This window comes from Thunnus maccoyii, chromosome 17, assembly GCF_910596095.1.
Source record: "Thunnus maccoyii chromosome 17, fThuMac1.1, whole genome shotgun sequence".
NCBI lineage: Eukaryota > Metazoa > Chordata > Actinopteri > Scombriformes > Scombridae > Thunnus > Thunnus maccoyii.
In genome coordinates this window covers 6,265,623-6,277,882 of record NC_056549.1, presented here as the reverse complement: position 1 = coordinate 6,277,882, position 12,260 = coordinate 6,265,623, and the positions used below count along the sequence as shown (strand labels likewise).

At 38.8% G+C, this 12,260-nt stretch overlaps 1 protein-coding gene across 10 annotated transcripts in view; it reads left to right on the top strand.

Annotated features, from left to right (window-relative positions):
* The window catches only part of adgrg6 (adhesion G protein-coupled receptor G6), a 132,170-nt gene that overhangs the window by 42,686 nt on the left and 77,224 nt on the right, over positions 1–12,260 (top strand). For 8 of the 10 annotated variants that reach the window (XR_006091930.1, XR_006091931.1, XM_042389607.1 and 5 more), the window contains 4 exons: positions 2,048–2,187; positions 3,013–3,292; positions 4,113–4,286; positions 6,432–6,479. Coding sequence is in view for 8 of the 10 variants with exons in the window: in XM_042389607.1 (XP_042245541.1) it covers positions 2,048–2,187; positions 3,013–3,292; positions 4,113–4,286; positions 6,432–6,479 (642 nt within the window). In the remaining 2 variants the exon portion in view is untranslated. The remainder of the gene's footprint in view (positions 1–2,047; positions 2,188–3,012; positions 3,293–4,112; positions 4,287–6,431; positions 6,480–12,260) is intronic. The other 2 variants (XM_042389604.1, XM_042389610.1) reach the window with 1 other exon arrangement.

Genomic DNA, 12,260 nt, shown 5'->3' with positions numbered 1-12,260 from the left:
CTTCCTCCTCTGTCATGCATCTGAGAGCATTTACCACCTGCTGAGGTGTTTAGCAGGTGGAAGGTGCTTTTTTAATATGTCGTTAGATCATTAGTAGCATATTCACAAGCATATGCACAGTTAAAAACCAGACTAGAAATAAATATCAGCTCTTCAGAAAACAAAGAAGAACAACCTTTTTTGTTTTGATGGACCAACATGTGTTTTTCATTGTGTCTCCTGGGATTTCAAAAGATCCGAGAGAACAGAATTGGATCAAAACACCGAAAATATAAAGCTTTAAAGCTCTGCTGATCAGCACCAAATGTCAAACAGACACAGTTAGCTGTAGACTAGCTGGTGAACATAGTGGAGCATTTAGCTGCTAAATGGCCAGATATTTCCCTCAGGAGTTGGTAGAGAGCAAAAACAACTAAAAGAGAGTGAATATAACAGAAACACGACTCCAAATGAATGATAATGTTGCTCCGTAACTGAAGGATGTGACCATTTTTTAGCGAGAGAGAATCATTAATTTAAAGATTGACGGTTTCCACAGAGAGCGAGTGGATCAGCATCACACAGTCAGAGGTATCAGCCTATCAAATGAAGACGTTCTGACCTGCAGCGTTCGGTGCTTTCATGCATCTGTGTGAATGTGATGTGTGTGACTGGTGTTTTTTCCACTGGCCGGCAGCTCCAGCCAGAGCCGATCTACTGGGAAAAGCTTTGTGACATGAAGTGTCAAAAAGACAAAACCTCTGATTCATCAATACCTGAAAATATAGATATGAAACATTCATCATGTGGTGGATGCTTTTGTATGTATATTTTTTGAGAATAGAGGTGAGAGTAAAAGTCTTGTTCATTTTTTATCACAGACGTTACTTGACTCACACTTCTACTGTTTGGATCAGCATGAAACTCTCCAGGTTTAATCATCAGAACAAAAGATGGACAACTGTGTTAGAAAATATCTTGTTCTTAAATAAAAAAAAAAAAAAGTTGAAGCTACAAGGCTGTGGACATTAAAACTTCCAGGTAGACATTAACTACGACTGCCAAGGTGTTTTTCAGCAAAAAACATACAAGAAACATCTAAAAGTCCTGAATTCTGAGGATAATTTGCAGCTTAAATTAGTTCACTTTTAAATTTTGGGTCACTTTTAAATGAATTCAGAAACTATAGCGCTGTGTTTTGTTCTCTGAGCAAAGCGTCTTGAATTTATTACCCCTCTGACCGGCTTCTTCTCCATAGCAACGGCAGGAGAGGCTCATGGGTATTGTAGTATTCTCAGCCATCTGCCAAAATCACAGACAAAATGTAATTTCTAAGAAATAATTAAAACTGTTTGTTATAAGTTAAACAGGAGAGTCCTGAGTTTCTATTTTCAGTAATACTGAGGAGAACATTTAAAGAAAAAAATGAAATGGAAATAAAAAAACAGTGTTTTTCCTGTTTTCAGTCAAATAATTAAAAATGCTAAAATGTTTTTTCAGAATACGAAGCAAACTTGACGATCTTTAGACGGCTGATTTATTTGAATGAAAAGTGTCTTTTTACTTTTTATTTTCTCAACCTAAAAAAGTGAAGAATTATTAAATTATTTGGAATAAAGATGGATGAAAAGATTTTTTTGAGTTACTTATCTTCATTTTCGTTCTCTCCTTTCCTCAATGACTTTCTTTTACTTGAACTGCTTTCTTCTTCAAATCAACCACATTTTGATTTACTTCCTCTTTCCTTTCTTTCTGTCCTTTTTCACACTTTTCTTTTTTACTGTCTGCCTTTCATTTGTCTTTCTTCCTTCCTGTTTTTGTTTCATTTTCACTCCTTTCTTCACTCTTCCTTCCTTTTGTTGCTTCATTTCATCTCATCCTCCCCTTTGTTTTGATTTCTTGCCCATATGTCTTTTGTTCTTTCACATCATCTCTATCTGCCCTTTTCTGTCTCGTATTGCTTTTCTTTGTCAATCGTCTCCGTCTTTTCCTCTCCATCCTTCCTTGCTTGCTTCATTTTCGGTCTTTCCTTCCGTCCTTCCTCTCCTCTCTCTCCTCTCCTGTCTAGTCGCCGTGGCCCTGAGGAACCAGAAGGTCCGCATATCTAACGGCAACGGCAAGATCACCAAAGTCGCCGACTCTGTTTCCATACCGACGCTCAGTCAACTGACGCTGTGCTTTGAGCTGGAACGCAACAGCCAGAAACAGGTATCTCACACTCACACTTAAGTTTAAGAGCTTGCTCCTAAAAGCATTGTAACTGATGACGCTTAGAAATGATCGTAGATTATCGAGTGACTCCTAAACACTCAGAGGAGGCTGAGAGCATGTTAGGAAGCTGCACGAGGAACCAAAAACTGTTCTTTGTTCTTTTGTAGATGCCACTAAAACACACAGTTTATATCATCCAGAACAAAGTCAGGAAAAAAGGACTCCATAGTTAAAAAAACAGCAAGAAACAGCTCATGTATCGGTCTTTTAGATCAATACATGAGCTGATTCTTGCTTCTCTCTCTCTTTCCTGATGGGATATTTTCAGATTTCTTTTATTTATGTCGTGTAAATTTCCTCCACACGCTTCATTTTCAGTTTGAATCCGATCTTTCAGAGTAACGTCCGCCTCAAGCAGCAGTTAAATCAATTGAGGTTCATTTTTCTTAACCAAAACCTAATATTTACATAAACAGTTGTGGATGGAAACAAGCATTAAGTTGCATTTTCCTTTGCTGATTTGGCTGGAAATTTGGTTAAAACTGAAGACTTCTTCTCTGTATGACAGTGTCTCATGCGTTGCACTTCAGTATTGGTACATTATCAATATTAAAGATTAAAATCAAGTTTAAAAAGTCGATCAGGACGTCTCTATTAAATATCTCATACCAGCTGTTGTTTTTAGGAAATTACAGATGAAATTTTTGTGGCTACACCTGCAAGTTAAGCTAGTAAAAAGACATTTTTCCAGCTATAAACATAAACAATACTGCTGTTTTTGATCATAATACATCCAACTCCTCTGTCTTTGTATCTCAACAGCAAGAGTGGATCTTCACCTACCATGACAGTAACAACAAAACAGCGCTGTCTCTGGGCTCCGATCAGTCCAACATGAAGCTGATTACCGACGAAGTTTCTTGCTCCATCGAGTCCATCATCTCCTCCAATGAGTTCACCTCCTCCATGAGGGCTTTCTGTGTGCTCTGGGCATCGACCAACGGCCGTGTGGCGGTTTTTATCAACGGCAACTACTGGGCCAAGACCTGCTCCTCGTCCAGCGGACACTCGGTGGGAGGAGGCGGAGTGTTCCGTTTAGGAGGTAAGCCGCAGTTTTTACTTTTAAATTTCTACTTTTGTCTTGTAAAGATGTTTTGCCCTCCCTGCCAACAGGCTTCACCACCCAGTAAGAGTTTGATTTGATGATTTGATGAGAGTCTTAAAGACATAATTAGAAACTAGATTAAATATGGGTGAAAGATGAAAGTCTTTTAGATGTCAAAGTTACATATAACCAACATTTTATTGCATTTAAATGACTATATTTCAGCGTACAAGAACAAATTCTGCTTCCTAGTCTCCTTTGTAAAAGAGATTTTTTTTAATTAATTAAAATCATTTTGTCTGTTTTAGGTAACACAGGACCATATTATAGTGTGATTGTGAATGTTTTTTTTCCATAAACCTAAAGAACACACTCTCTCTGCTCTCTGAAAGCTTCATTAAGGATTAATCAAACATTTATTAATGACTGATGAGGAAAAATTAGATTTGTGGTGTAGAAACTAATGAGGAGATACTGTGAAGGATGAATATAAACAGCATGAAAGAGATATCATCTTTTTTATTCCACGCATTCCTCTTCTTTGTCAAAACCCTACCTACCTACATTGCCCATAATGCACCTGGAGATCGTGGCGGGTTGTAATAATGTAGTGAGGATGAGGAGCGGGCTACAGAGGTCTGCTAACCTCACTTCAAACTTGTAGTCTTCAGCCCCCAGATGACGCTGATTAAAGTGACATCATCAGTGACATCATCAGCTCCCACAAAAGGCTTTATAACACGCCGAGGTGGAAAATCAGCGGATACCATATCTTTGACAGTCGAAACGTTTTTATCGTCTCTCTCTCTTTCTTCAGGGCAGCACAGCTTCGACGGCAGCATCTATAACCTGCGGCTGTGGGATTACGCCATGACGGTGGAGCAGCTGAGGGCGTTGACCTGCGACGCGACGGGGAACGTCATCGACTGGGAAAACAGCTACTGGAACATCCCGTCCACTCTGGCCCAGACCGACACCAGGCTCAGCTGCAGTGAGTACATGAAACAACCTGAACTGACCTCAGAACAGAAGACAGACGAGGAATTCATAATCTGACGCTGACAGATTGAGAGACTCTACAGGTTTCGTTGCGCAACTAAATTTATGAGCCTAACATCAGAAACGAAAAGTTACAAAATTGGCATTTGCAACGAGAATCGTGACTTTATTTTATTGCTAATATTTAGCGGGGAGTAAAGTATTACACACACACACACACACACTGTATTTGATCATGCTGGAACTGTACAGTACTAAACGTTTCAGTCTGTTTGCGTCGAGGATGGAAAAATACAACCAGACTTCAGCCGAATTCTGGTAAATTTTGACTGCGGCTGGTGAGTTAATTGACTCCAGCAGCCAGTTTGGCTTCTGACCAAACATCTCTCTGATTCCTGCTTTGTTCTAAAAACCCACTTGGCTGATAAAACACTGAGAGTGGATGCATACAAACATGTATGACCTATATTAGCAATCCGATCACGTGCGTTTAAAGAGATTATTTCTTGTAAGGTATGTCACAATAATCCATTATTATCAAAAATGCCACAGACGCTCTTGACACACTTAAAAACCAAGTTTACATAATCAACCATTTTCTCATCATATTTAAATATTAACCATGAGAGAGAGTGTAAGACTACACTCTGCGTGTGTGTGTGTGTGTGTCCACAGAGTAGTACCTCTTATTTAAAGCGCTGTAAATGAGTGTTCAGCCGCAGGAGGTTAGCCGCAGCGGTTTCAGTGAAATTCCTGCCAACACTGTACTGTACACACTGCAGAATGGGCCTCTGTGTGTGTGTGTGTGTGTGTGTGTGTGTGTGTGTGTGTGTGGGGTAATCCAGGGGTGCGTGTTTGTATGCCTCAGAGACCTGCAGTGGTTTTCAAGAAATGCATGAATCTGCACTTAGTTTCCTGATTCTCTGCTATGCGCACACACACACACACACGCACACACACGCACATACATACACTGTACACACACACACGCATACACACACTCAATTCACTTCAGCTTTTTTTTTTTTTACTCTGCCTGAAATCGTATCTGCTGTGATCCCTCTGTGAGAGAAAGACATTGTAAACCAAAGTATGAATGAACCGCTTTGATAACCATCTTGTTTTACAGCACCGAAATTTAGTATAGTAATTAATTTATTAGTGCAAAACAACATTAAACCGTGACATTAATGTTAGAAAAATAACAACAGAAATAGAGAAGACAGTTGCACAAGACACATAAACACATGAGGATAAAACATGAAATAACAGAAATGATGAGTGCTTTATGAGAAGATGCACACATGTTCTGGAAATCTGGGTCTTATTTTCAGACTTATTTCAGCCATTATTACAATAACAACATATCACAGCAACAGTTGTAGCTCAATAGGGCAGCAGCAGAAAATGCTTAGAGATGTTTACATATTCACGTTGGTCACTTTCAAATATGTAGCTGGAAGATTTTTGAATAATCACGTGTGTTTATGTTTTTTACACACAAAAAAAAGTACAATTACCACATTAAAACCCTTTTCCAAAATGAGTGGAATCACTTATTAGATTAAATTAACAGCATCCCAAATTCACAAAAAGGATATGACCTCAGCGTCCTTAATAGTAGTTATGACCTTGTTAACTTGGATAATGTCGTATATAAATTAAGATTTTCATTTGCAGTTTAACTGAAAGGACAAACACATAAACTGAGATATTTATGCACAATATATCTGAATACCTAAAAAATAAACTCATCCTCATTTATTTCTCGCTTGTTATAACATTCCTTTTGTTTCTGAGGGATCTGTCTAATTCCTGGACATTGGATGGACCTTCAGTTTGTGCTTGATCAAAGTGATTGACCCTCCATGTACAACACATCATCACCTGACTGCTTCAATGACTGATTATGTTCTGCCTGTTATGAATTAACTGACATTACTTTGATGTAATTTTTCATGCTGCTGTTTATTGACATTGTGTGATTTAACCGCCGTTATTAACTGATCGCTTCATTGACTAATTGATCTGTGTTTTCTCTGCATATTTTAATTGATGCTGATATTTTCCTGAAGTGACATGTCTCCCAGATGTATTTTTATGACTGATGTCCACTAATCTGTCCTTCTCTTCACAGTCTGCTACCCTTATTGCATTCACTTAACCTCTGCTGCGCCAACTAGTGGTGAGTGCTGCTAACACCCTGCTCATGTACGTCTGTAACTGTTTATGTATAAATCTGCCTGCGCTAACAGAGCTGTGATGCATGAAGGAGAACGTGTTAGCCTGCAGCAATAACCCTTTTTTTTCAGTACATTTGTGCATATATAGTTCAAGACAACACATGCTTCACATGTTTCTCTTTAGCAAACTAGAATACATCAGCAAAACTTCATTACAGAACATATTCTAATAAAGGGGATGTATCATGCACATTTCCAGGTCTATATTTATATTCTTGGGCTCTACTGGAATATCTTTGCATGATTTACCGTTAAAAACTCTTTATTTATCTTATACTGGTCCTTTATGCAGCCCCTCAGTTCAGCCTCTGTCTGAAACAGGCCGTTTTAGCTCCTGTCTCTTTAAGGCCCCGCCTCCTGATGAGCCCACTCTGTTCTGATTGGTCAGTTACAGGAAGCCTCCGCTGGTTCCAGAGGCTACATAAACAAATTATAGCAGCAGGATTTGACTTCTTTTTCTCCCTCTTTACTCCAAATGTACTTCTCAAATACATCTGTACGTGTTGGAGCTTAATCTATGAGAGTGAACAACGTGAACAACACATGGAAACACCTTAGCAACAACCTTAGCAACAAAAGCCCTCTGGATGAGCTCACTCTGTTCAGGAAGCTGTGTCTCGACTGACTTCTGGCCGCACCGAAAGGCTACGTCAACAAACCACGAAACAAACTATGGAAGCAGGATTCACTGCTTTTTCTCGTTCTTTACTTGAAATGTCAACTTCTCAAATCCATCCGTTAATGTTGGAGCTGGAATCAGATCAGAAATATGCAAGTGGACAACATGAACAACCTTAGCAACAAAGACTACAGAACGGACGGCCATTTATGGGCATTCACGACATGCTGCCGTCAGCCTGTCAGCAAGGTAGAAAAAAACTTTGCAAATGAAGTGTTCAAGGCAGGTTGAAGCCCTGACTTTTGTCTTGCAGGCAGCATTTCTACATACAGTATATAACAAAACAGCCCCGTGCAATATCACTAACATGTTAAATGTTTCAAAATTGTATCATCTTACAATAACTATAGTATTTTTAGTGGGTAGTATTTAGTAACTACTTAACATTTTAGTGTTAGGGGTGCACTCGGTTTTGTTTTATACTGTACGTTTACTACAAGTTTTGGAACTCTGATCATATTTAACATCCGACATCAGAACAGGATATAAATAACAGAAGTAAGAACTTTAGGTGTTGTAATCAGCAGGATCTTCCCTTTACAAAGATGTCTGTTTATCCATTTTGAAATCAGAGAAAAAAGTCACTCTTAATAATTTGAGATCTTGGTTCATACTCATCAAATTTCTGACTTTTTCTCCAGTAACAGTTTTTACATCTGTGTGTAAACCGTGTTGAGAATCCAGTGCAGCATATAACTGAGATATTACAGCTTTATATCATGATTGACTATGTTCATATACATAAAATATTCCAGTTTCTGCCCTTAATCTGAAAAAGACAATATTCCTACTCAGCTGTTAACATGGCTAAGGAAAATAAATATTCCTGTTTACATGCAGAGAGTTTTCAGGGTTTCTCTCGGTTCCAGCGGGAACAGGAATCACAAGATCTCTGCAGGCAGTGAAGTAAACCAGCGAGGTGAAAAACATTATATTGATATGACTGATATTATAAATGTATAGTTACAGGCACATCCAGTAACTAGGTTGTCCCATGATGTTTACTACACTGCCGAGTGTTTTTGGTGCATCACACTGAGTCATCACCGTCAGTCCATGGCCGCATGTCAGGATAATAACCGATCCCCCTCCGCCCTCGTCGTGGAGAAGGCGTGCTCTGTTATTCTGTTTTGTCAGGATAATAACCAATTCCCTCCGTGAACGGCTCTCCACTTTCCTCTCATTCCTCTCTTCTGTCTGCCGTCCACCTCCATCATATGTCATTTTGCCTGCTCAGGGGTGCGTTACACAACCTGCCCGTCATGCATCTCTATCCCGGCCTTGCAAACTATCAGATAGTTGGTTTGTTTACAACGCACAGAGCTGACCGTAAACAGGCCCCCAATTGAGATACATATTCCAAATGCGCTGTATACATGTCAAAAGAATGCTCCTAAAACCACAATAATATCAGCATATAACACATGTCTTAATCAGAAAATACTACATTCATAATAAAGCCTAATTTGGAAAATATCCAAACAGAATATTAGTGTGAATGTAAACGTAGTCATTCATAAAGAAGAGTCATAACTCAGTCAAATCTGAACACACAGAGATGAAACACATGTTGATATCATTCAGTGTGACTTACACATATCATGAATGTAATGATATCATTATCTCTGATGTCTATTACCAGTAAACCTCCATAAATACTACCACTTAGAAATCAGAGAATAAACAGGCTGCAGAACTTACATGTACATCCATGGCTACACTGCAAACAGGAGCTGCTAATAGCTAATTTAGCAGACTTTTATTGGAGCCAATGTGCCAAAATGTAAATATAGGCACCTGTATACCTGTTGCCGACATTAAAACAGCCCATTTGATGAACTTATACAGGGTCTTGCTCTCCTGATGGTTTTATTTGCATGTTTCCATCTATCAGATTAGCAAAAACATTTTGTAATAGAAGGAAAAAACTCAGAGTTCCAATTTAAAATACAAGGAAGTCGCTCCAGACGGGATTTTAATGACAGGAGGAGCAGCAAGTTCACCGAAAACCAGTCGGTCATTACAACAGTAATTATTACTGACATAAATCCAGTCTGAATGGAGCTTTAGTCAAATAGTTTTTAATGATGTGTTTTCAGCAGGTTTTGATACAAACAAACACTAAAATCAAATAGAGTTCTGTCAGCATTTTCAGCAGTAGCATGTCTGTGGTTATAATGTTCATGCAGCTCAGAGATTCACTGTTCTGTTGGACGGCTTCATCAAAGAGGCAAAGAACGTCCATGAATACATTCAAACACACACATACAGGCTCAAACCTGGACACAAACTGGTGTTACGAGCTCCATGCAGACAGTTCAAAGAGCTGAGAGATCACATGTCACGAGCGAAATCATTGTCATATGGATGAAAACTACACGCAGCCAAAACGGTTGGAAACTACTGGTTCCATCGTTAACAATGTGTTGTATTTTAAAAACTTGTTATATTATCCATTGTGTCAAATCTTCATCTGAAAAGTAACTAAAGCTGTCAAATTAATCACCTTCAGGTGCCTTAATAGAAAGTTTTACCCATTTATTACACAAAACAGCCAAAAATCCACTTATTCCAGCTTCTCTAAGGTGAGGATTTTCTGTTTTATATCATCGTAAACTGAGTATCTTTAAAGTTTTGGACTGTTGGTCTGACAAAATAAATAATTCAAAGACATTGTCTTTTGGTTCTGGAAACTTCTGAGGAACAGATTTCATTATTTTCTGACATTTTATAGATTGAACAATTAAACAAGTCCTCAAAATAATCATTGCTGTAGTTGCAGCCTTAAATATAGTTATTAGACAGCAGAAACAGAGACACAATTCGGCTTCCTGTGCTCGCACAGCCACATTGATTACAGAATTGAGGGGAAACTGTGTGATTACAGCAGCAGCAGGAAACAGAAACAAAGGATTAGTTTGGTAAATGAAAAGATGACGTATTGACTCCGCATTCACAGATATCTGCTGTTTAGAGATTAAAAATGTTCAAATGTCACCAGCAGTTCACAGGTTTTTGTGCAAAAGGTTCAAACCAGGGTCATAGAAAACATGAACAGATAGCATAAACACTAAAATCTGGTTAAACACGTATTAATGTCATGTGCTCAGATAAAGAGGAGCATATGAGGAGTTAAAGCAGGGCGGCACTGTGGGGACTGTTTGAGTGAAATGTTGTGTTTTTAGTCTTTGGACCTTCTTTACATGGAAGTATACAGAAACTCCAGGAAGGATTAGACCCATTAGGTAAGGTCCTATTTGAAGCCAGCAGTGTTTTGACAATTTTACAGCCTCAGAGCTCACAAACTGACATTTTCCATTCTTCAGTCAGGGAAGTTTTATTGGTGCTGCTGCTGCTGCCGGCTGAAAGACTATTGTTTGAGGTTTACTTCCATGAATGCATTTAATAAAATTCAGTCAGGTTCCTGTACAGTATGTACTGCTTTAGACAAGACGTCTAAATGATCAAATTGGATCTGTGCCGCAAACTTAAGATACTTGGACAGTGGTGCACACTGGGAGTTAGGAAACAGCTAAACAGGGAACAAAATGATGGAAACTGCAAAAACAGAATGCAAAGAAAACAATAAAATTGCATAAACATAAATATCACTTCATTGGCTTTATTTGTTGCCCAATTTAAGCACACAGACAATCCTTTAAACTGGATTTATCTCTGATTTACACATTACAGAAACAGATACAGCATGCTACATTAAAGCCTCCGAATCCTCTCCTAAAAAATATGTTTATGTTTAACTGCTTTGCTCTGCTTTTATCTGCCGTTCACTAACAGATTGCAAATTATATTAGTGTCACCTTTCACAAATGTTTGTCGCTCACAAACTGAATACATTTACGAGTCCTGCAGGACATGCATGTGTCTTTGTCTTTACTGAAACGCATCAAAATGAGTGAGAGGAAATTATGTCATGTTACAAATTGAGGCTTACATTTCAAATTTGTTCAGATGGGACTCAGCTTACTATGTGTTATTTGATTTAGTCTTTATCACCTTCTAAAATGACACATTTGAGTATATCCTGGTGTGATAGCTCTCTATCAGCAGGATGACATCTTTTGTCCGAGCCTTTGTAAACTGTTACAAGTGACTTTTAAAGTCCAAGTGAAATTAAATAGCCAGTGTGTCAATCAAACACAGACACCGACATACCCGCCCCACAGCTACTGTCAAACAGACACCCCCAGCCCCCCAGCCCCCCTCCCCCACCTGTGTCAATCAAACACAGGAACCAACTGATATTTCTCCAAACACCTTTTTTGATCATTCTAATAATAAGAAACTGCTAGCAATAAATTTAAAGAACATGTTTATGTTATTTTTTGACTGCAGAGAGGATTAAACGGGACTTTAGTTGGACTTTATGATAAATCAAAGTCAAGTCAAGTACTTTGAAACGAGGGTTGGGTAGGTTTAGGCATAAAACACTTAGTTAAGGTTTGGCAGTAATTTTTACGTTTGCTTTTATTAATGGATTTCCCGTCTCTAACTGGACATTCAGGCTTTGGAGTGAGTGTTTACTTATTAGAGCGTCCAAGTCCGTCGCGTTTCTTCCAAGTACATTCATTTCACACTCGTTTTTCTTTCCACACAGAGACGAGGTGCGCTTAATTTTGTTTACCCTGAAAATGTTGTTTTGTTTTTACGAGGCTACCAAAGCGCTCTGGACCATTTGAAGCCATTTTTATGTTCCTCTTTGGTCCAGTAATGAGGCCAGTGCTGATGGAGGCAGAAGAAAAAGCTGTCGCCAGGCGCCCGTCGAGCTCTGTCGGTGTGTGTGTGTTAGTGTGTGTGCGTGTTTGTCCTTGCTTGCTTAGGTAGGTACTTTGTGTATTTTAGGTCTGTATGGCCCTTTAAACATGTGTGCACGCCTGCTCTGATGAGTGCGTTTGGTCTTTCATCTCTTATTGATGCCAGAGGGAGAAGATGGACACTGAAACATACACACACTGTCCCTGATACTAAAAGAAAACATATTGCTTATCTTATTCTTGTAGTTTTGTCCTTCATTTCTATCAGTAAT